Source organism: Chiloscyllium plagiosum, unplaced genomic scaffold (genome assembly GCF_037043375.1).
Source record: "Chiloscyllium plagiosum isolate Xiang-an unplaced genomic scaffold, Cpla_swu_hap1 HiC_scaffold_2, whole genome shotgun sequence".
Lineage (NCBI taxonomy): Eukaryota > Metazoa > Chordata > Chondrichthyes > Orectolobiformes > Hemiscylliidae > Chiloscyllium > Chiloscyllium plagiosum.
Genome location: NW_028270140.1, coordinates 149,608,444 through 149,632,275, shown reverse-complemented (window position 1 = coordinate 149,632,275; position 23,832 = coordinate 149,608,444). Strand labels below are relative to the sequence as shown.

The window sequence follows — 23,832 nt, the reverse complement described above, 5'->3', positions numbered from 1 at the left end:
TAAAGTTGCAATGCGTGCTGGAATACAACAGCATTCACCAGCTTTCGTTTACATGCTTCACAAAGATGTACTCAACAGTACATATTCTGTTTGAAAGAGGCTGCCCCAAGTAAACATTGTACGCAGACTGAAATGGACACACCAAGATCTTAGAAAAAGGAGAGGCTATTAATTGTTAGGGACCTGACAGTATTTACAGGAAGCAACAAGCACTCTAGTCTGAACCCCAAAGTCCAGGATTGTGATCTTAGAGGCAAAATGCACCTCAGGGAATGCTCATGTCAAAAGTTTAAGCCAGCATAAAACAGCAGACCAAATGATGTAAAAAAATGTTTTATTATATTACAATGAAAGAATGATACAACACATTACCTTCAGTGTGCTACAGGTGGGTAGCCAGCACCATGTATGTGCGAATTTATATTATACATCTTAGGAGCTATATAAAGCATTCTCTACTGAAGGGAGCTCCTCAACAGTACATATTCACAAGTCTCTGGCACAGAACCCATCCAGTGTACCTTAAGCCATTCACAAACCCTCCTCCCTAACCAACACCATCCCGTCCATACACCCAAAAGAATAAAGTTAATCTGGTCAACAGAAACTGCAGTTGCTCAACCTTCCAACCAACCGACCACCAGCAAGTGCCCTGGGAGCTTTGAAAGGAAGTAGAGAGAGTTAACTTCTCTCAATTCCAACAATCCACAAAAAGCCACTTCCATGTGGCGGCAGGAGGAAAACAGAGATTTTCCCACATTCTACAAAATAAAGCTCTTTTAAAAAGACATTGAAAAATGTAAAGCCAGTGATTGTGGTTTAATAAGAGGTTTAATACTGCAATGATGTTCCCCTTCCTGGAAGGCCTGGTAACTATGAATGGGCTCAATTATCAGAGTAGGCCAACATTATACTGAAGAAAACATTACAAGGCTCATTATCTAATGCTTTGCAACAATCAAATCTTACAAATTTAAGGGAATTCAGTTTTGGTCTGTTGGAGACCTTAAGTCTACATTGGCTTCCCAATCCCACCTCGCCACCCACCCACCCTTCCCCTACCAAAGATAAAAATACATTTTACTGCTACAGTTTCCTATTTACTTGAGGAAATAAAGCCCAGCGCCTAACTGCAGTGTTTCACTTTGTTCAAATTGGTGTCAACAAAAATCCAGGTCCAAGGCAACAGCATTCTGCAACTGTGCACAATTACCGTCGGTAGTGGGGGGGGGGGGCGCAGGTGTGTTTTTAAACTCCCACTAGTTTAGCTTACATGAGCCCAGCTGCGAAGCTGATGGAAGAGGAGTTTAGTTTTGGGCAGCTGAGTCAATGGAGAATGTCAGCAGTGTCAGAGCTGGCCAGGAAACATGGACTCTCAGCTGCGTTCCAACGTGGACCTCCTGCCAGATTAACAGCTTGGAGGCAGTCAACCTTCAACAACTAAGTTACACACAACTCCCCTCCCCAAAATCACTGGCTGCAAAACATCTGGATCACACAGAACAGTTCAAGCTGGCCACGGTCTCTGGAATGAGGGCATTAGCAGTGCTCTGGGGTACACCCTCCACCTCCAATCAATGCTCATCACAACGGTCCTCCACTACATATGGTTGGCTGACCCACGGTGACACCAACAAAATTCAGACAATAACTGGCTGCGGGATAGGACAGAGACACAACGCTCATTTAAAAACAAAGAACTCACATCCTGTTCCACAGCATTGGGCTTGAACCTGCAACATGAATTGTTGCACCTCAGATCCAAGAATCCAGTTTTTAAATGCCACCTGTCTTATAGCCATGTGAAAGCAGTGTCAAAAGCCTGTCGGGATTGGGACCCTTTACCCAGAGTAAAGCACTCACCACCTACTCAAGTGTCTTTGGTATGAGAGAGCACTCAAGGCCAAAAGCAAACCGCACCAACCCCAAATACAGGATACAACCCTAATCTACTCCCTCAGTCAGGGTTTTATACACTCAGCACCCAGAGAAATAGCTCCACCCATCATCCCCAACCCCACCCACACCAAACCATACAAGTCAGAGCACTGAACAGAAATGCAGCTACCAGAGAGTGATTGAATGGCAAGAGTATAGCAAAGGATACGCTGGTTAGCACACCAACCGAGGTAGCCTTTGCTCCAAACACCCTCTCAGCCACATTCAAGTTCAGTACCCACACCAAAGAACTCTGCAGCAAAGCAATAGAAAGCCATTTAGCCCGTTGAGCACATCCCACTCAATTGGATTAAGACTGATCTCTTATTTCAAAATTCACTTAAATCACTTTCATATTCTAAGTCAGGTGATGCCAGCTTTGAAAGTTTCCACTGAAAGACCATCCACTAGTTTGCCCACGTGCCCCTGGAAAGGGCCAGCATTGGGCCTTAATGAGCTAAGGAGACCTTCAACTATAACCAGGCTCGCCAGTCACAAAACTGGTTTTGGAGTCCTAGACACACCAACAGTACTGCCAACAGGATGGCAATGCCACTCCAGGTGCTGTCTTAAAACTTAACTTCAAGGAAGAGGACCTCACATCAGAATCTTTACCAAGGGAGGAAACTTACAAGTAAACAGATGATTTGAAAAAAAAACACCATCACAAAATAAAGTCAATCCAACTCAATATTGCACACCTCCTAACTGGTGACCCAGGAATGTACACTCTGAGCAAGTCTCCCCTCCAATCAGTAAGGCAGCACCATTCCATGCAGAGAGGCCACTGCTCTAGAAGTTTTGTTGACTAATCCCACATCACCAGCTGCCCCTCTCTCCACACCAACCCAAACCCAAACCCCTCCAACAGCAAATAGACAAAGCTGTGAGCCAGTCGTTGAGCCCACTGTTAAAAAAGGCACAAACAGCAAACCCCAGGCAGATCAGTCAAACTGGGAAAGCCAATCCTGCTACTCACACTCGGACATGGGACGAGGATTGTATTTTTAAAGATGCCAGAGGAAAAATGCCCAGAAAGGAGGGACGAACACACGCACACAACCAACAAGCTGTGACCCTTGCTACCTATTAGAGTCACCTTTCATCTCCTTCTCCGTGGTTCTGTGCGAGAGTTTTGCGTTTAGTAAACAGCTTTCCTTTGTTTTTATTTGATCACAGCATTCCGTCGCTCAGGAAAGGACCGGACGGACTGTACACGTCACATTGGAATTTGATCCTATTAACAGTCACATGTGTTTAATGATAAAAGTAAAATCTCTATTGCTTTCATGATTCAGAAATTGGCATCCACAGAGGAAATAAAACCACCTTCAAAATAAAATTGCTGGAAATTCTGCAGTCTGTCAATCGAATACCACTGAGCTACATCCCTGTTATGAGGCATTTAGAGCGATTTTTCTTTCATTACAGGAACCAGCAATAACAATAGGATACAATAAACTCTTACTTTTATTAAAAGATTTTGTTTCTTTTAAAATTCAGCTGCCATGTTCTAACCTTTGACCCGCCCCCACCAGGAGATCAGGGTTTTGGGTGAAGTTGGGGGAGTGGGAGTAAGGAGCATGATCACAGAAAAGGTCACGTGAACTGCAACCTCAGAACTACCCGGTTAGCGGCAAGTTTGGAAGCAGCCGCTTCGAAGAGTGCAAACAAGGACAAGAGCTGCCATGAAGTCCTCACCATTGTATCCGCAAGGGACAGATGCAAATGCCAGCAATCGGAAATCCTCAGGGCTCTCGGAGGAATACCAAGGCACAGAATGACAATGGCAGAAAGTCTGAGACTCTGATCTAGGTCCTGTACCATTTTAGTCCCATCTCACCGCCCCCCACCCTCCCTGACAAGCATGGTTTAGATAACATTTAGGAAAATATAATACAAAATTTTGATACAGGAAATTGAGACTACACTGGCTAAAATTACTTGACTATTACTTTTGCAATTTTTTTCAGTCCTTTTTTTTTTAAAAAAACCTTCTCTAGATGAGAAAGGCATGTCTCTCTAGAGAGAGTGATGTATATGTAAATGATTGATCAGTTTGTCTAGAAGCCATGCTCTAATGACTAAAACCAAGCAGACAGGGAAAGCAAAGACTTTTAGTATCACTAACTTTCAGTAGAAGCAGTCAAAATGACACAGATAATGAAACTGCTACGAGCCCGGTGTATAATCACGGAAAGCAGAAGCAAAATTCTCAATTTCTTTTTGCTCGATACGCCTATTGCTGCAGTTTCTTTTTCAAAAAGAAAAAGCCCTGTATTAATGCGCAAAGTCTTGATGATTAACAAGGAGACAATAAATGCACTGTGCTTAGCCTTGATAGGAATACTGTCAAGTTGTTTTAAAAACAAAACGCATTCTGCATCAGGAAGGTAGACAGCTGACAGGAGATAGGAGGTACACAGGTGAACGCTCCTCTCAGAGCTGCACAGTGGAAAACCAGCCCTGGATAACACCAGCAAAACTCATTTGGGTCAAGCTAGCCACACCACCTCCCTCCTCATTCTTACCATGGGCAAATCTGAACAGGGCGACAGAATAAAAACCAAATTAAAAAAAAAAAAACAGGAGTACAGCAATACTCTACTTTCAAGCCTAATCATTAGAGCTGGCTTTTCACCCCCCCCCCCCATCCAACTTTGCCCTTCACCTGCCCGGCCACTTATTGCCAATACCACCCTGCACTTCTTCACACCCTTGTGTCAAGAGTCAAATCGTCGGAATGGATGAGCCAGGTTCTCAAAGAACTGCAGGAGGGTAACAGCAAATGCAAGTGCTCTTGTGGTTGGGGTGTCTGTTAAAGAGTGGCAGTCAACATCCCAGGAGAAAACAAAACTCATTTTTTTTAATATATAGATATAGATATATATATGTATAAGTGCCCTGCGTTGACAATGTGGTCCTCTGCTGGTAACCAAAGTGGTCACTATGAGGGTCTTGGTGTGACTGTGTGAGAGTCTGCATAGCCACTGTCACTTGAGCTGCTCCGGAAGCTGTAGTGGTCATCAACATCACTGGCACTGCCAACACTGTCCAGCTCACCAGGAATAAACTCCATACCTTCGATGTCAACATCAGCTTCTGTGTAAGAGCACAGGTGAAAAAAAAATCAAACCAGGGTCAAAAGCTTCATTAATGATATAAACTGACTTAGCTGTCATTTGCTCCAATTCATTCACAGGATGCGGGTGTTGGTGGGCAGGCCAGGATTTATTACACAGCCAGGAAGGAGGAAGGTGAGGACTGCATATGGTGGAGATCAGAGGTGGAGTTTGGCACTGGAAAGGCACAGCAGGTCAGGCAGCACCTGAGAAGCAGGAGAATCAACATTTTGGGCATAAGCCCTACCATCAGGACATCTTTCTATCTCGAAACGTCAATTCTCCTGCTCCTCGGATGCTGCCTGACCTGTGCGCTTTTCCAGCATCACACTCAACTTTATTACTCATCCTTGATTACCCAGAGGGCAGCTGACAGTCACCCACATCGCTGCGCCTCTGGAGTCACATGTAGACCAGATTTCCTTCCCTAAAAAAAAAGGATGTTAATGAACTGGATGGGTGCACTGGGATGTTCTGTTCAGTTAATCAGTCAATCCAACAATTGACAAACGGGTCCATGGTCCTCATTAGATTCTTAATGAGAGTTCAGATGCCACCAGCCGCCTTGGCAGAATTCAAAAAATGAGTCCATGGAACAATGTCTCTGGATCACTGATCCAGAGCGAAGGCCTCAAAAGGACCATCACACACCTCCCCACCCCACATTTCATTCCATCTGAAAAGATATGGTCCACTTACTTTCCTACCAGGCTCTATCCCTCTGCAAATACTGATTAGCCCTGACCACTTGCCTGCCCTCCCATCTCAGTCAGTCACAGACTCCAGAACCAAACTAGGATAGCTGCTTCCAAGGCCCTGTGCAATAGTCCAGCCAATCAATCAGTCATCCCAAAACTGCCCTGCAGCTTCTTGACACATGGGTATTATTCACAGAATTGCAGCAAGAGGCTATTCAGCCCATCATGCCCACACTGGTTCTATCCCCTGGTGCCAATCTCCTGCCTTTCCTCTCCCACTCGCTGTCCCTATGCACTATTACTATCCAAGTAACCACCTGATGTCCCTTGGAATGCCTCAATTGAAGCTGCCTCCACCACATTCCCAGGTACTGCATTCATTAGTTCAGCAGGTGACATGCTCATCCCCAAGATTACTGACCTTTTAAGAAATGCTTTGCACTCCAGATGACAAGAACAACTAGCATTTATATAGCACCTTTAACTGAACAGAACATCCCAGTGCACCCGATGTGGAGATGCCAGTTTTCTTTTGGGGATGAGGGGGCAGTGTTGTAGGGAGTGGAAAGCAGGAAGCAGAGAGCTGTGAAGGGCACAGGGAGGGGGCACAGCCAGGACTGAGTGAAGTGAGGGGCAGACAGAGGGAGCACAACGCCTTTCTGACTGTAGTTTGGGGCCGCACAATGGCTCAGTGGTCAGCACTGCTGCCTCTCAGCGCCAGGGACCAGGGCTCAATTCCAGCCTCAGGCCATGTGGAGTTTGCTCATTCTCCCCGCGACTGTGTGTGGGTTTCCTCCGGAGTGCTCTGGTTTCCTCCCACAGTCCAAGGGTGTGCAGGTGAAGGTGAACTGACCATGATAAACTGCCCGTAGTGTCCAGGGATGTGTAGCTTAGGCACATTAGTCAGGGGAAATGTAGAGTAACAGGGTAGGAGAATGGGTCTGGTGGGTTACTCTTTGTAGGACCTGTTCCCACACTGTAGGGAGTGTTTAATGACCTCGGTGGCGTTCTGGCCCGCCGACGGCCGGACAACCTTACCTTGCTCAGAATCGGAGCGGTCAGTGGAGATAGCTGAGCCCAGGCTGTCAGTGCGGAGTCGCTCCATCCCCTGGACAGCCAGCTGTTCCAGCCGACGCCTCAGGTACCGCCGCTCACGCTGCAGCTGCTCCTTCTGGTGGAGCGCCTTCTTGTCCTGCTCCTCTAACTTCTGTGGACAAGACAGAAGGAGAACGAATGAAGACAGACCCTGGTTTTACAGTACCCTTCATGACCCCGCAGCACCCGAAGGCTCAATCTAGTCACTAGCACACAAGTAGGAAACTACATCGGAGAATGATGGCTGAGTGATAGATATTAGACGCAGGGCACAAGCAAGAACTTTGTTCTCAATAATGGTCTCACTAAGAACATAAGGAGCAGGAGCAGGAGTGGGTAGTCCTACCATTAGAGCCTGCTCTGCCATTCAATAAGATCATGACGGATCGTTTTGTGGCTTCAGCTCCACTTACCCACCCTCTCACGATAACTCTCAATTCCTTTACTGTTCAAAAGAAAAATGATCTTTCCTTTAAAAAAAGGTTTACTGAAGTAGCCTCAACTGCTTCATTGGGCAGGGAATTCCACAGATTTACAACCCATAGGTGAAGAAATCCCTTCTCAATTCAGTCCTAAATCTGCTCCCCCTAATCTTGTGTCAGGGCCTGAGGTTAACTCCTCTCAACAGTACAGTAGGCACTCGGTCTGTGTCAGCCTGGACTCTAAGACCACAAGATGCCAGAGCCAAAGCAGGCTAATCACACCATTGACTTAAAATGACAAAAACATGACTCCAAGTGATACAGCATTGAAACAGACCCTTCGGTCCAACTCATCCATGCCAACCAGAGATATCTTAAATTAATCTAGTCTCATTTGCCATAACTTGCCCATACCCCACCAAACCCCTCCTACTCATACCCATCCCAAATGCCTTTTAAATGTTGCAATTGTACCAACCTCCACCATTTCCTCTGGCAGCTCATTCTATAAATGCACCACCCTCTGCATGAAAAATTTGCCCCTTTAGATCCCTCGAGTCTTTCCCCTCTCACCTTAAACCTATGCTCTCTTGTTTTGGACTCCCCTACCCTTGGAAGAGACATTGCCTCCTCACCTTATCCAAGCCTCTCGTGATTTTATAAACCTCCATAGGGTCACCCCCTCAGCCTCTGACACTCGGAAGAACACAGCTCCAGCCTATTCAGCGTCGGTTGCTCAAACCCTCCAACCGTAGCAACAGCCTTGTTAATCTTCTCTGAACCGTTTCACAACATCCTTCCTACAGCAGGAGGATCAGAACTGAATGCAGTATTCCAAAAGCAGCCTTCCCAATCTGTTCAGCTGCAACATGACATCCCAACTCTTATACTCAATGGTCTGAGCAATGAGGGGAAGCCTCCTTAACCAGCCTGACTACCAGTGACACCATTTCATGGAACCATACTCCTGAACCCCAAGGTCTCCTCCTGGAGTAGGAGCCATCTGCTTCATTCCAAACCAGGAGTGCAGCCCAACAAGCATCACCAGGCACTCAAGAAACACGGTATTTTTCATTCTTTGATGTTGGCATTGCCAGTTGGCAAGTGTCACACATCCACGTGCCCCTGAAATGTGCACATTGCTGAAGGCATTCCAGAGGGCAGTTAGGAGCCCAGCATATTACTGTGGGCCTGGAGTCATACGTGGACCTAACCAAGTAACGGTGGCAGATTTCCTTCCCTAAAACAAAACAACAAAAAAAAAAAAATAGGGATTTAGGGAACCAGATGGGTTTTTTTTTTTACAACAGTCACCCTGAGGCCAGCCTTTTGGTGAATTCAAAGTTTCACCAGCTGCCAGGGAGATTCAAACCCCACACCACCAGACCATTAGCTTGGGGCTCTGGGGTTACTAGTCCAGTCACATCACCACCATCTTACACTGCTTTTTGACTTGGCTCGAGACAGAATCCACTCAGCTGTACTCACTGCCTCACAAATACTTTCCCCTGCTGTGAGAGAACCATGTCCAGCTGTCAAAGTTACCATCAAACTTACCACCACCGCTCGCTCCAGCGGAACATTCCGTGATCACAACCTACTGCAACTTTCAAATAAAACCCTCCCCTCCCTGCCGCTTCTTTCACTGGTCATCCAATTAAAGAAAAGAACAAATGAGGTAAGTGCGCTGCTGAAGATCTGCACAAGGAGGGAAAACAGAGTGCACCCAGAGCGAGCGCCCGTTTACCTTGATGTGAGTCCGTGCTCGCTTCAGTAGGCTCAGAGTGGTGTGTCTCGAACAGTCAGGCCCAAGCGGTACCAGCTCCTTCAGCTGCTCCAGGTATAACCTCAGCTTTGCCCTCCTGCAAGTGAAAACAGCAGTGCTCAGTGACCAAGTCAAAAACCAGCACGTGCAAGAACGGAACAACGCAAATTCTGGTCAATGCCAGACAGAGGGCAAGGGGGTCTGGAGTACCACATACAGCTCTGGTCCCCATGAGGAGTTAGTTGCACTGCAGGCAGTTCAGCAGAGGTTCACTGGGTCAATTGTAGAGAGAGTGTTGTCTTATTAAGCAAGCAATATAGGAGAGGTTGTGGAAGGAGTGGCAATGTCTCTGGATGAGTCATCCAGAACCCTAGGCTAATACCATGGCAGAATTGAATACAAAAAACCTGAAGTGATCTTGTAGCTACTGCTGAATGATGTAAAAACCCATCTGGTTCACTCATACCCTTCAGTGTGGGATATCTGCCACCCTTACCCAGTGTTGCCTACATGCGAGACTGGTCCCACAACAGTGATGCTGACTTAATCACCCTGTGGATAATGAGGAACAGGGAAGGAACGCTGACCTAGGCAGTAATGTTGCATCCAATGAATGAATGAATGAATGAATGAATGGAGACCGGCCTTTCAATTCACCCACCCTTCAACATGGTAGTGGGTGATCCATTAGGTGGTGAGAAGAGAAACAATGTAAAGAGCTGCCACACCAGCACCCGACCCACTCCGTTCCCGTGACCACCAATCCCAAGTGTAACCGCCTCTGGTAGCCCCATCAGTCTATACAGCCACATACAGACTCCTCCTCCGAGGGAGGGAGAGAGACATCCCTGTCTGCAAGGGACCTCAATCAATGAATGAAATTCAAGAGCCAACACACCAGAGCACTGACCAGCACCACAACAAATTACATTCTCCACAGAAAATTAATACAAGGATAAACCAGGAACGCTGCATTAAACCCAAGAGACCACTGGACCAACACATGACGGGTGCTACACTGGCCTCAGTACCTGGGATAGGGAGGACTGTATCAGCCAGTATATCCAACCAGACACCCAGAAAGCCCAGACCCCAAAAGGAACGAGATTTATCTGTAACCCTCCAGTTTCCTAAAACAAACAGTACTGCTTCCATTCAGGAGGGTTGCACACTATTCAGGAGGCAACCTGTAACACAGCTGCAGAGGAACAGCGTGTTACTCAAAAGGGAAGTTTCCCAGAGTTATCACCGGGCACGAGCAGGAGGTTAAGGATAAAAGGGTTTGCTGTTATTCACAAGTGGCTCCTTTGCTGATGACAGGGCACAGAGTGGAAACTTTGACTCTTATCTCAGTCTCCCTGCAGACCTATTGAGTATTTTCTGTACATTTTGCTTCCTTGTTCCTGCTCAGAGGCAACACCAGTCACAAGGAGTGGGACAGTACTATCGTCAGACACACACACACACACACACACACGAAAAGGCGGGGGGGAGGGAGGAAAACTGACTGAGTGTGACATTTCACCTCAAATAGAAAAACAGGTAAGATACAAGGATACAGGCAGGAAGCTCACCTCTGTGTGAGATCTAATACAGATCAGAGTTACCAAAAGAGAAACACGAGGAGGAGGAGGAAGACAGAAAGAAAGAAAGAAAGAAAGATCATGAGTATCTCTGAAAAACCACAACTTGCACCCTGAACGTTCACAGCCAAACACTGCACAGAATCCTCTTAAATCGAACAGAGAAATTTCCTTTTTAAAAGGAAAGAATATAGTTTTAGAAGATAATAAATGGTGTAATTTTATATGGCACCTCCCCCACTGTCTCAGCAATACCTTCAATGCTCCACCTACAACAGTGTCTTAAAATAGGCAGTGCAACATTAGCAGCAGCACATGGCATGCAGCAAGGTCTCCAGGAAAAATAAGCAGTTAACAGGTTTCTTATGCAATTGTAGACAGAGAAACATTGGTCAGAATACTGACAGCTCTCCCCTCATCCTTTTCAAATACTGGCCATGGATCTGTAACATCTTCATTTCAGGCACGACATCGGATTCACGTCTCACCTGGAAGATGTAACTACTATTACAGAGGGTGAGACAGTGAGATAGGAAGGGAGGAGAGTGAAGAACAGAGATTGAAGCAGAAGACAAGCCTGCTTAAAATGTGTTTCTTTTTAAAAATACAATTTCATAGGACGTGGGTGTAGCTGGCTGGGCCAGCACTTACTGCCCGTTCCTAGTTGCCCCTCGAGAAGGTGGTGGTAAGTTGCCTTCTTGAACTGCCACAGTCCATGAGTGGCACAGTGGTTAGCACTGCTGCCTCACAGCATCAGGGACCCAGGTTCAATTTCACCCTCCAGTGACTGTGCAAACTCCACACATTCTCCCAATGTTTGCGTGGGTTTCCTCTGGGTGCTCCAGTTTCCTACCATTGTCCAAAGACGTGCAAATTAGATGGATTGGATATGGTAAATTGCCCATATCGTGTCCAGAGATGTGTAGGTTAGGTGCGTTAGCCATGGCAAATGCCGGGATACACAAGAAGGGAGGGGGGTGGGGGGGTCTGGGTGGGAAGCTCAGGGGGACCCGTTAGGCCAAATGGCCTGCTTCCACACTGTAGGATTTCTATGGAAGTGTGCTTTGGGGGTGGGACACCCCCAATGTGGTAAAAAGCGGAATGTCTGTCTCTCATTCATTCACAGAATGGGGATTGTGACTCAGCAATGCATTCCCTACGGGCACTGTGGGTTCACCTACAGCATATGGACTGCAGCAGTTCAAGGGGGCAGCTCACCATCGCCTTCACAAGAGGCACCTAGGGACGGGCAATAAACGCAGGATCAGCAGTGAGACAGCCACATTCCATGAACGAGTGAAGATAGACATTTTACCTGCTGTATAGATGGTGATTGTTATGAAGGTGTAGGTGTGCACTGTACCTTAGAGAGGAAGCGAGCAAGGACTGACAAAGCACAGCTTTTAACATTTGGTTGAAACAAGTAGCTGGTGTCGCATTGCCGAGGAACAAAAACAAATTCGAGTTCGGCCAGTTTAAATTTCGCCCCAGATACCAAAATCCAATCAAATTTGAATTTAGTGTTTTGATGACATCAAACCAATGAAATTATCCGATATTTTGGGGCATAAAAACCAGGCATTTTGAACAGTCAGGGGAGAAGTGTCAAGAAAACCAACAAGTATAGACTGTGAGCCAAATAGCTCACTGAAAGGTACCTGGTCATAAGACAGACCTGGGAAGCAGAATACTGAAGAAAAGATGACAAGAAAATCTATAATGGTAAATTAACAAAGCTGACTGGTTTGGAAAAGGTGATCTGAATAGGAGATTTTTCTTAAAAAAAAAGGACCAGTGCTGTAGAGTGGGGGGATAAAAGATAGGTTTAAGAAAAAGGCATTGTAAATAGTTATCTAATGTGCTCTTCTGGACTTAAAGAATGAAACAGTTAGGTTTTAGTTTAAATAGTGACCTCTGGGGCAGCTCTTTGCCTCTTGAAATTTGAGAGATTAAAGCGCGAGATGAGCTTCGGTGTGTGGGGGTTAAATTAGCAGAGGGGTTTACCCTATGTCATAACAGTGATCAAATTCCGTATTCTTGCATTTGTCATGACGACAAGACAGACCTTCATATAGTTTTATTTAAAAAAAAAGGTGACAGGAGAACAGAGGGATTTGCATCCCATGACCGTCAGTAAATTTTAAATACAATAAAAATCTGGAATAAGCAACGAGACTAAAAAGGTGACCACATAACCGCTGACAACAGCTGTGATAAAACCCCCACCAGGCTCACTGCTACCCGTCAGGAAAAGGAATCCGCCCTCCTTCCCTTGTCTGGTCTACCTGGGACTCCAGACTGCCGTCTGGGCAATTGGGGATAGGCAATCAATGCTGGTCTAGACAGAGGCACCCACATCACACAAGCAAATAAAAATAACAACCAAGTAGGATAAAAGGGGTGGTAAATGCAGACATGGAACATTCCCCTAGAAAGGGTTTCCAGCACAGGCCATTCAGCCCATTTGTTCATACTAGGTCATTCTCCCATTGTAGTTATTGCTTAAAGTCTTGCTGCCTGTCCCCGGGGGGAGATGTTGGGACAGAGCAAGGCTGACACAAACCTCCCCCCCCCACCCACCCCACTCTGTGCAACAGGATGAGAATCCACACAAATCTTTCACTGCTTCCCTCAGAGGGAAACCAGCAACCCAGCTTTCACATCTCAGCTGTTGGTAGATGGCAACGGTCAAGACAATAATGAAAGGTTGAGGTACAAAGAATGGGGTCAGGAGCACTATCCCCCTCTGGCCTCCTCCAGTCTCTAATACATGGACAGCTAGTCTACTACCGCCTTTTCCTACTTACCCTCAGCAACCCTGATTAATACCCTAGGCCTTTGCAGGGAAGGCCTAGTGGTATTATCACTAGACTGTTAATCCAGCGACCCAAGTAATGTTCTGATGACCCAGGTTCCACTCCAACCACAGCAAATGGTGTAATTTGAACACAGTAAAATCTGGAAATAAGAGTCTAATGACTACGAATCCATTGTTGAAAAATCCATCTGGTTCACGAATGCCCTTTAGGGAAGGACACTGCCACCCTTAACCAGTCCAGCCTACATGTGACTCCAGACTCTCAGCAATGTGAGAATGAGCAATAAATGCTGACCCTGTCAGCACTGTCCTCATCCCATGAATAAAAAACCTTCCACCTCCCTGCTTGACAAGAATCTACACACTTCAGCCTTAAGAATATTCATCGACTCAGATTCCATCAGGGACAGAACAAACCCTCCTTTGCCCCACCTCACAGACAGATGTTCTCCTTTCTGCTTTCATACATGGAAACCCCATATTTACTTTTTTAAAAATATGCAGTGACCCCTAACTTCATAAGGGAACTCCCCTCTCCAAATCAGCCCCCTCAGGACCTGGTTTTGATGAAGTCACCTTCCAGAGTTCTCATGATGGACTGAGCTGTTAATTGATCACAGCATGGTCAATTTAGTTACAGTCCAATCAATTCATTGCTTTCAGTCAGTCAGTCAGTCAACAACAGGCCCACACATGGAGAATGGTCCAATCCAAAGTGAGTGGCTCCACCTAAACAGGACACGCAACACATCTTGAACTGAACGAATCAACATTAACTCATCCCTCAGTGTGTCTCTGGACAGCCCACTCCTTGCTCAGAAACAATGCCTCCTCGATACATGCATTTCTCCACCATCACAAAAGAAAATCCCAGACCTACAGGTGCTGGAAGAAGATTATGTACTTCCTTTCACATCAGTGAGCAGAGTGATCTTACCACCATCCACCACACACCTCCCCTCCAACCTCCCAAACAATACAGCTGAGAGTTACCAAGAACAAATCCTGCGTTATCTCGACACACCCAGGATCAGCTCTCGACAGCAGAGAGGCTGAAGGCTACAGGTGCCTTTAAATACTCGGGGAGGCAGGAGCTAGACAAATGTCTGATACAACTCATCACAAAGCTAATAGGAAAAAGAAAGAAAGTGCTGATTGAAAAACTGCAACAAAGATCCCCATCCTGTCCCACATGATTGGGGTGAGAGAACGCTGCAGTTTAAAAATCTATGCCAACTATTCACAATCTGTCATGAATCCGGTCCCTCCACACTCACCTGTGCTTTTCCAGCTCATTGTGAGAGGATCTGTTAGAAAAGAATACAAAAAGAAAACACTGATTAATAATTGATAAATTTAAGCAAACAACAAGGATAATCTCTTTAAAACGATGTAGTTTATTGTGCTTTAACAGTAACTTTCTTAAAAGGAAGTTTATTAAACACAAGGTTGGGATGGGGGGGGTGGGGGAAGCTTTACAAAGTCAGGGATAGGATGCTTCTAACGAATAGCTGGACTTTCTAACTGCAGGGACACACTGCTCCACACATTTAGCGGTCTCGGGGGCTAAGACCTTACTGAGTTTGGGAACTTGCCAATTTTCAGAGAGACAAAAAAAAAGGACACGTCAACCCAACGAAGATGAGAGTTTCAGGAAAACTAACTGATAAAGCGCTCAGTGTTAACAGCCACGCTGCTGCTAACATTCACTTCACACGTTTGGTTTTCATCCGCCGCCTCCTACCCACCAACTCGACCTGTTCAAAATTATTTGAAAAAATAGAGCTCAAATCTAGTAGGCGAGAGCGCAAAGTTTCTTCAGACTTTGCATGTAAAGGATCAGAAAGAGTTATCAATGATGCTTTCCTAATTCTGACATGTGAGAAACAGTGTGGGCTCATGGAAGGGCGAGGTAGAAAACACAATGAAGGGTCAAGAGGAATACAGAAGGTTCAGTGGGAGAGGTGCAAAGGCAAGTAAAGAGAAGCAAAGAGAAATTATAGGACTGTCAGCTAGCATGGAGGGTTACCCTGAAGTCTTCTACAGGTGCATAAATAGTCAGCAAGTGTGGTAAAAGAGGTAGGGTTGATTACAACCAGAAGATAAACTTATGGAGGCAGAGGGCAGGGCTGAGGTGTTCAATACACTGCATCGATCTTTACCAGAGAGGGAGATGCTACACAAGCTACTATTGAATTGAATTGAATATGGATGTACTGTCACTTGTGATATCCAGTGAACGAAACAGCAATCTAGATTTGATCAATATATCGTTTCAGTTGCATGACACTGACCTTTTGTTATAAATTCTGTGCCTTTTGATCCTGCCCCACTAGCTACCTGACAAAGGAGCAGTGCTCTGAAAGCTAGTGCTTCCAAATAAACCTGTTGGACTATAACCTGGTGTGTGATTTGTAACTTAATTAAAATACAGTGAAAAGCTTCAACTGGTGACAGAGGAGGAAGCTCGGTCACAAGGAGGATTCAAGATTGTGCACATGGAGAGACGGGTTAACGCTGGAACGAGTGCAGCCTGTGGTCACATGTAGAGTTAGTAAATCACAGCCACCACCAGCCTGTCTCACAGCAGCTCCCTCACTCCCAGGGAGTCCTGGCTGCTTCATAATCAAACTCTGGGGAAGGAAAGATGTGTCAGGCCCACGACAGAAGGGAAGAGCAGCACTTACTGGCAGCTCTTTGACATAATAGACAGGGCACAATAATTAGTCTGAGACAGCACACAATCCAAGGCACACGAAAAGGCCCTTCAGCCCATCGGGTCCGTGCTGGTGGAATAAAAACGACCCCCCTCATGTTTCTAATGGCAGCACTCGCCCCATAGCCTCGTATGCCTTGGCTGAAGGGCCTCAATCTGTGCAATAGACCTCGATGATTCTGTTCCTGCTCATCTGAAACACAGAACACAGGATGTGGCCATTCAGCCCATCAGGGCCAAGCTGAGAGGATTCAGCAGCTGACAGCATTCAGTATTCCTTCCTGGATTGCCTCCCTCTGCACAAACTGCATTACCAGATGTTGCAAACACCTGGACCTCCCAAGGTAACCCTCTGTTTACTCCTTCAGCTCAAAGAGTCACCAGAGGAAGCTGCACCTCAGAGACTTGACTGAAACAAAAGAACACAAAAAACGGAAAAAAAAGGGAGGTAGAAGTGACTATTCAGCCCCTCCAGCCAGCTCCATCACAGATTACATACAGCAATGTCATTACTGTGCCTTACATACTTCACAAAATTATCCACCAACTCCAATACAATCTACAGCTTCTCGGGGAGGGTGGGGGAATCTGGGTTCTAGATTTCCATTACCTTTCTGCATCATCTAATGTAGAAACTAGTGTAATTCTTCCTTGTTCTGGATTACCCTCCAGAGGGGACCGATCCTCTGCACCTAACCACCTGAATGCTTTAACAGCTCCATCAGATCCCCTGAAACAAACAGAGGGGGATATATACAATTTACCACCTGCACCACACGGTGTAGGAGTAGGGGGCCATTCAGCCCATTGAATGGCAGCGCAGATTCAATGAGATTGTGGATGATCTGATAACCCGCAAGTGGGTTTGCTGCCTTTCCCCTCCTCTGTAATGCTGGATTCCCTGACTGATTAAAAACCTGTCTTTCAGCCTTGACAGCCCTTTGTGGTAGAGAGATCCACAAATTCACCATCCCAAGAAATTCCTCCTAAACCTGTCATCGACTGGGAGATGCTGTATTGAGATTATGCCCTGGTCAGTATCATGCAGAGCTGTCATGAACAAGTGTAACGGAGCTCAGGTGACGTAAGGCAAAGCCAGAGATACCTGTTCCCTGGAGAGGAAAGTCCCAGCAATTCTGCTGCAGTAGAATTGGACGGTAACACCCTCAAAACTCCACGCCCAAATAGGTTCGTGCATCTCCGGCCTCCTACGTGAATCATTATGATACTGCCTCAGTATCGACACCCTGCTGAGCAGAGCTAGTAAATCAGCCTTCAACAAGGATCTCTGATGGTTACAGTCCTTGTGCCAAGACCAATTCTGTGGGAACCCAGGTTTAAATTAATAAATCTGGAACTATAAAACTAGTCTCAGTGATGATGACAGTGAAACCATTGTCAATTGCTGTAAAGACCCCTCTGACAGAGTGATGGAATACTCCCCACCTGACCCCAATGCCACAAACGTGAAACCAACCACCGGCAACCACCGGTGCCAGATACTCCATCAGTCTGTACCATCCATAAGATACACTACAGGAAATCACTGAGGTTCCTTATTCAGTACCTTCTAAATCCACCACCACTTCCATCCGGAAGGACAAGGGCAGCAGATAGATGGGAACACCACCCCCTGCAAGTTCCTCTCCAAGCCACTCACCATCCTGACTCAAATATAATCACTGTTCCTTCACCGTCACTGGGTCAAAATCTTAAAATACCCTTGGGGAGGGAATTCCGAGACTTTCTACAGCACATGGACAGCAGCAATTCAAGATGGTTCACCACCTTCAAGGGTGAACTAGGGATGGACAGATACTGGAGCAGCCTGCCGTTTCCACATCTCAAACTAAATAAAACCAGCCAAGGATTGAATCGGGTATGCTGAATTAGCTCCTTTTTGCAGGAGGAAGCAATAACCTGTTAATCTCACTGATTTACACAAAACTGAGCTAGAGCTGTGAGCACACTGTATAATGGAGAGGTAACAAAGTTCGTCGGATTTCCTTCCCTCTGCTTTAGTTACTGTTCACTATTATTAGAATTTTTAAAACTGACGTGGACATTACCATTTGGACCAGCACTGCTGCCAATTGCCCCAAGAGCAAGTGCCAGGTTACCTGCTTGGAGAGCAGGGAGGCTTACTCAGTAATTTCAGAGGCAAGAGTCAGCCACAATGCTGCGGGCGTGTGAAATGGGATGCCAGACCAGGCAAGGACAGCAGATTTCCATCTCCAAAAGAAGAAATTTTAGTCTCAGTCACCCTAACTCAGAACAGCTTTTTATTCCAGATTTGAGGAACTGAATGTGTAATTCACCTAGTAGCTATAATCAGATTTGAACTGATGGTCTCTTGGTCATTAATTCCTGGCCCCTAGATTATTGCCACTGTGCCCCTTGTAGTTGGGACAAGATGGTACTCCATACACATGGAGCAATGGCATAGCAACATCCACACCCTCAGAATGAGAAGGAAGCACATTATGATGCTTAAATCTACCCATACCCATAGACAAACTGGGCAGCAGGAAATGGAACTCAATCCAGGTAAGAGAGAGAGAGGTGATGCACTTGGACTGGACAAATAAGACAAGGGGATTACAACTGTGAACCTCTGGGTTCTTGGAGCGCATGTTCACCAGACCCCTAGGTATCAGGAAAGGTGGGTAATGTAGTAAGGTGGCATATGGAATACTCACCTTTACTGATCAAGACATAAAGTTTAACAGCAGGGATTTGATGCTGGAGCTGTATAAAGTGGTGGGTAGCCATATTTAGAGCAATGCGTGCAGGTCTGGAATCCACACTATAGGAAGGAGAGGGTCAACAGGAGTTTCACGAGGATGTTGCCTGAACTGGAGAGTTTCAGTTATGAAGAGAGATTGGACAGGGTGGCGTTGTTTCCAACGAAGCAGAAAGGATGGAGGTGGGACTTGGTTGAGATATATAACATTGTGAGGGTCACAGATAGGGTGGATGGGAAGGAACATCTCCCCCTTGTTTGAGAAATCAGTGACCCCAGGGGTGGGGATACGGAGGAAACTAACTTCAAGATAAGGAGCAGAAGGCGAACAGGAGAGTCAGGAAAAACCTTTTGCACCCAGACACTGGTGAGAATCTGGAACTCCCTGTCTCTAAAAACCATGGGAGAGGCAAAACCCCTCACAACAATGAAGCAGCATTTCAATGTGCACTTGCAAAGACACAAGGCTATGGACCAGGTGCTGAACAATCGGATTAGATTAGTTTGGTGGCTGCTAATGACCAGCACAGGGACATGATGGGCCAAATGGCCTTTGTCTGTTTTGTCAGCCTCTAGGATTCTATGTGAAGCTGCAATATGATTTAAGATTGTTATATGGGAACAGGAGTTGCTTCGACTCCCTAGTCAACAAAAACTCAACTCTGCCTTGAAGAAATTTGAGGGCAGAGTCTCCATACGCACTAACATGGAGAAAAAGCTCATTATCAACCTCTTACCCTTAAAACGGAGGCCTCTGTTTTAGTCTCCTCCACAAGGGGAGACAGTGATCGACATGGAGCAGCCCAACCTGCTTAACCTTTCCTTCAGAGGGATCAGCGAGGTGAACCCTTGTTGCTAATGGAATTAAATCATCCACTGTGTAATTCAGAGTTCAAAACTGCACGTAGAGCACCAGATGTGGTCTCACACAACAGGCATCAGGTACAGGAACTCCAAATCCCAGTAACCAATGGATTACAGAACAGACAGCAGCTTGTAGTCCAATAACTGACCTTTCCCAACCAATCACTGCCCTTTTACTAACCCAAAGGGGAGCAGAAGGGTAGGCTATTCAACCAGAAGTGAAAGCAGATGTCCAAAGATGTGCAGGTTAGGTGAACTGGCCATGCTAAATTACCCATAGAGTTAGGTGCAGTAAATGTAGGGGAATGGGTCAGTGTGGACTTGTTGGGCCAAATGGCCTGTTTCCACACTGTAGGAAATCTAATCTAAATCAGACTGGTGGGCTTTTGTGCAAAAGTGATTTAAATTGCTAAGCAGTGACCCCTACTGAGCTGTCATTGATAACACAGTACAAGGTAAAAACAGGAAAAAGCACCAGACAAGTAACCAAGGCAAGGATCTCCAGGATTCCATCCACTGGAGAACAGAAAAGTCGCTGAGCAAACCACATCCTGAACAAGTACAAGTACGTGCTTAGAGTCTAGTTATGACAAAATTTAACCTTCTCACCTGTTGGGTAAAACCGTGCCAAGTTGCATCAGACTGTGTGACACCACCTAAAAGGTGGAGGAAGTTACTCTTACTCAGGCTGAATCATAACCAGTGCCTGTCAGGCAATGGCGGTACACACCTCTGATCGAGGTGTTAGACAGGCAGTCACCCAACACTGGCTGTCTCAGTAACAAGCAGACTTAGGAACCATCCCCAACCCTCAACCCCATCCCAGGCTCAAACTCAAACACCAATCCCCCAACAGAAAACAGTGCTACCAAATTCAGAGAGAAAAAAAATTTTTATACATAAGGGAATTAAACATGCAGGGTTACAGCAGGGTACAGGGACAGATTGGAGTGAGTTAGAACCAGCAGGGACTTGCATGGTTTGCTCCCGTGTGGTGTAGTGACCATGCAAGAAAGGGCTTCTTGTAGAATGAACATAATCAATCCCAGTCGACAAAATACAAAAGATTGCAGAATCAGAAAAATAGTTCACCTTGGCTCTATACAAGACTGACACAACAGAAATAGAATGGCTTACAAAACGTGCCTCGTGTTTTTTTTTCCAAAAATGGAGTGCAATAAAGGGTAGATAGGAAGAAAATGATTCCGCGAATAAGTTACAAAGGAAAGCAATTTAAGGTGATCTGCCACGATTGGCACGATGGCTTAGCAGTTAGGACTGCCACCTCTCATAACCAGGCATTCAGATTCAAATCCAGCCTCACACAACTGTGTGTGTGGAGTTTGCAGTCTCCCCATATCTTGGGGTTTCCTCAGAGTGCTCCAGTTTCTTCCCACACTTCAAAGATGTGCAGGTTAGGTGGATTGGGGGGGGGGTGCTCTTCAGAGGGCCAGTGTGGACTCAATGGGCTGAATGGCCTACTTCCACACTGGAGGGGTTCTATGAATTAAAAAGAAAGGGAATGAGAGACAACAGGAAAGCAGCCTTTGCACAGCAAGAATAAGTTAGATCACAGATTTTGCAAGGGGGGGGTGGGAAAAGCAGAAGCTGACAGAAATACAAGTACAAAACCTAGCAAGCAGAGGGGAATACACCCACCAATACTTGCAGAGGGCTTGCAGTGATACTAGGGGCTGAATGGCCTCCATCCACACTAGTCATTGTTTTTTCCTGAAAATACAGAAAAGGAGAGCACGCAGAGAGCTCAGTGCCATGAGTTGAGTTTGCAAGCGAAGTCTGCAGACAGGGTGAGGGAGAGAAGTGGAAGTAAAAAAAGAGGGCCGTAAGTGTTGGAGCTGATCCTTCAACCCACTTAAGAGCAAACAGGGCGCAGGCGCAGCACCGAGCACAGCTCCAGACAAAAAAAATGGGAGCCAAGGAAAATCTAGATGAGAAAAAAAATCGCTCAAAATAAAAAATGGGCAAAAATTTAAAAATCGACAGAACGAGTAACCTTTCGTTTCTTTTGCACCTTATTTAATCTGATCCGAACGTGTAACCAGCATCACGTTCACAAACCTAAGGAAATAAGTAATCTGTGCAAAACCGTTTATCTTTTGGGAGGTTTAGGAGAGAAAGAAACGGGCCCTGGTTATTATTTCCATCTAGATGGATATTTTTAAAAGAAACGTTAAACAGAAATATCAACAGTTCTTGCATGGTGAAGGGAGCAGCGACAGTCAAAAGGAAGAAGGGGGAAAAAAATCTTGATAAATTTTGTTTAAATGGATATTAAATTCAGGATGGAAGAAAAGGATGGGGGGGTGGGGGGGGAATTTCAATTTTTTAATTGAAAAAAAGGTGGGTTTACAGAGTGGGAATGTGTAGGAGGTTGCTAGAGGCAGCTGCCCTGTAAAATGTGAAGAGAGAATACTGTACGCGTGGCAGTGTTTATATCCGACCTAAACACAGGCAAGCCCAAATGGGGGAAAATGGCGACTGGGAAAGATTAAAGAGCCAAATATATAATTAAAAAAGAGAGAAGACCCCCTCCCCGTACCTGTTATTTGGGGTTTTCCTCGTCTTGCCTTTCTTCCTGTTAAATTCGACGTTGCAGGGCAAAATTGACGCGTAGCCGTGTTCTGCCTCTGAAAGGAAAATAAAAAATAAATTTTCAAACAGAAACATAACAACTTCAGACCTGCACCCTGAGAGATTCGACCACTGCAACCGGCCAGAGGCAAACAAAACCCTGCAATCGTACCTCTCTCCCTTCTCTCGATGTACTCGGCTGCTTCCAGCAAGGTTTGAATATTAAAAAATGCCATTTCTCTCCAGATAAATTGATGGTGTTTTTTTTAAAAAAATGTATATATAGTTTGTGCGTCTATTTCCTACCCAGTAACAACAAAATTGCCTGTCCGATGATTACGAGTGGAAAATAAAATTTGCAAAATACAAATCTATACACTATTTTTAACAAAAAAAACAATGAGAGTTAAAAGGAGAAGCAAAAACAACTGAGTGTTAGAGACAAGTTTTTGCAATCCCTCTGTCACCTCAACCTAGCCTGCTAAGCAGCCCAGATGTATTGTGACGCGATTTGATTGACAGATCGAGCTCTGAGCCTTGCTCTCTCCAATGGAGGAGCTCCCCGGAGGAGAAACAACACTCAGGGTAGGTTTCGTCCCTCTCTCCGATCTCCGCCCCCACCTCCACAACCTCCCTCCCCCCCACACACCCAGACACAGACACAGATGTATCAACAAGTCGCCGTCCGCCCGCAGCTGATTGGCTCCCGTTCGCGTGTATCCGATCGCTGTATCCACCCGCGGGCCCTAGCAACAGAGGCCGCGTGACCCAGCGGACTGCGCTCCCATTGGCGGACGCTGCCGTATGCAAAGCGACACCCTCCCTTCGCCATTGGGCGACAGGGTCACGCATCTTAATAAGCTGGGCGGGGCCAGACCGCGCATCCTAATAAGATGGGCTGAGACAAGTCATGCATTTTGATGAGGTGGGCGGGGCCAGGCCCAGGCCGGCTCCTCCCCTTTCCCCCTGGACTGCCCACCCTTGTTGGCGCTCAGCAGTGGACAGTGGGTTCTGGCGGCACGGTGGCGTGTTGTAGGCAGGCTCTGCTTGTACGATCGGTTCTTTCACTCGCTACGGGAGTAAAGTAACAAAAGAGCCCCGTAGAGAGGTTTTGATTTCTTTTCCCATACCTCATCTGCTGCAGAAATCTATCTGAGGATGAATCCTTCCATAAAAGTTGCCCAGTCCCTTAATCTAAACAGCTGGAATATCTTAAATAGCATTATTTTAAATAGACGTAGCTGTGTTAACATTGAAAGTAGGAGCAGGCCATTTGGCCCTTTTAGCCAGCTCACCATTCAAAACGAACTTTGGCTGATCATCCAACTCAGTCCCCTGTTCTTATTTTCTCCCCCTCCACTTTGACCTCTTTCGCTTCAAGAACTATATCTATCTGTCTCTTGAAACATTCAATGTTTTAGCATCAACTTTCTCTAAAAGACAATTCCACAGGTTCACCACTCTCTGGATGAAGAA

General features: G+C 46.0%; 1 protein-coding gene across 1 annotated transcript; it reads right to left on the bottom strand.

Annotated features, from left to right (window-relative positions):
- Positions 1-317: 317 nt before the first annotated feature.
- On the bottom strand, positions 318-22,883 carry mxd4 (MAX dimerization protein 4). Its single transcript, XM_043704153.2, has 6 exons — positions 22,529-22,883; positions 22,325-22,412; positions 14,719-14,748; positions 9,023-9,137; positions 6,797-6,965; positions 318-5,040 (listed from the first exon to the last, which is right to left on the bottom strand). Exons 1-6 carry the CDS (start codon positions 22,590-22,592, stop codon positions 4,886-4,888), a joined length of 621 nt encoding a protein of 206 aa, XP_043560088.1. The 5' UTR covers positions 22,593-22,883; the 3' UTR covers positions 318-4,885.
- Between the last annotated feature and the right edge of the window lie 949 nt (positions 22,884-23,832).

Coding starts and splice junctions, on each gene's coding strand:
- mxd4 (XM_043704153.2), bottom strand. CDS start 22,592: ATGGCATTTTTTAATATTCAAACCTTGCTGGAAGCAGCCGAGTACATC. Junction 9,138..14,718: donor AATGAGCTGGAAAAGCACAG/GTGAGTGTGGAG, acceptor TTTCACTTGCAG/GAGGGCAAAGCTGAGGTTAT. Junction 5,041..6,796: donor CCGCTCCGATTCTGAGCAAG/GTAAGGTTGTCC, acceptor GCTCTTACACAG/AAGCTGATGTTGACATCGAA.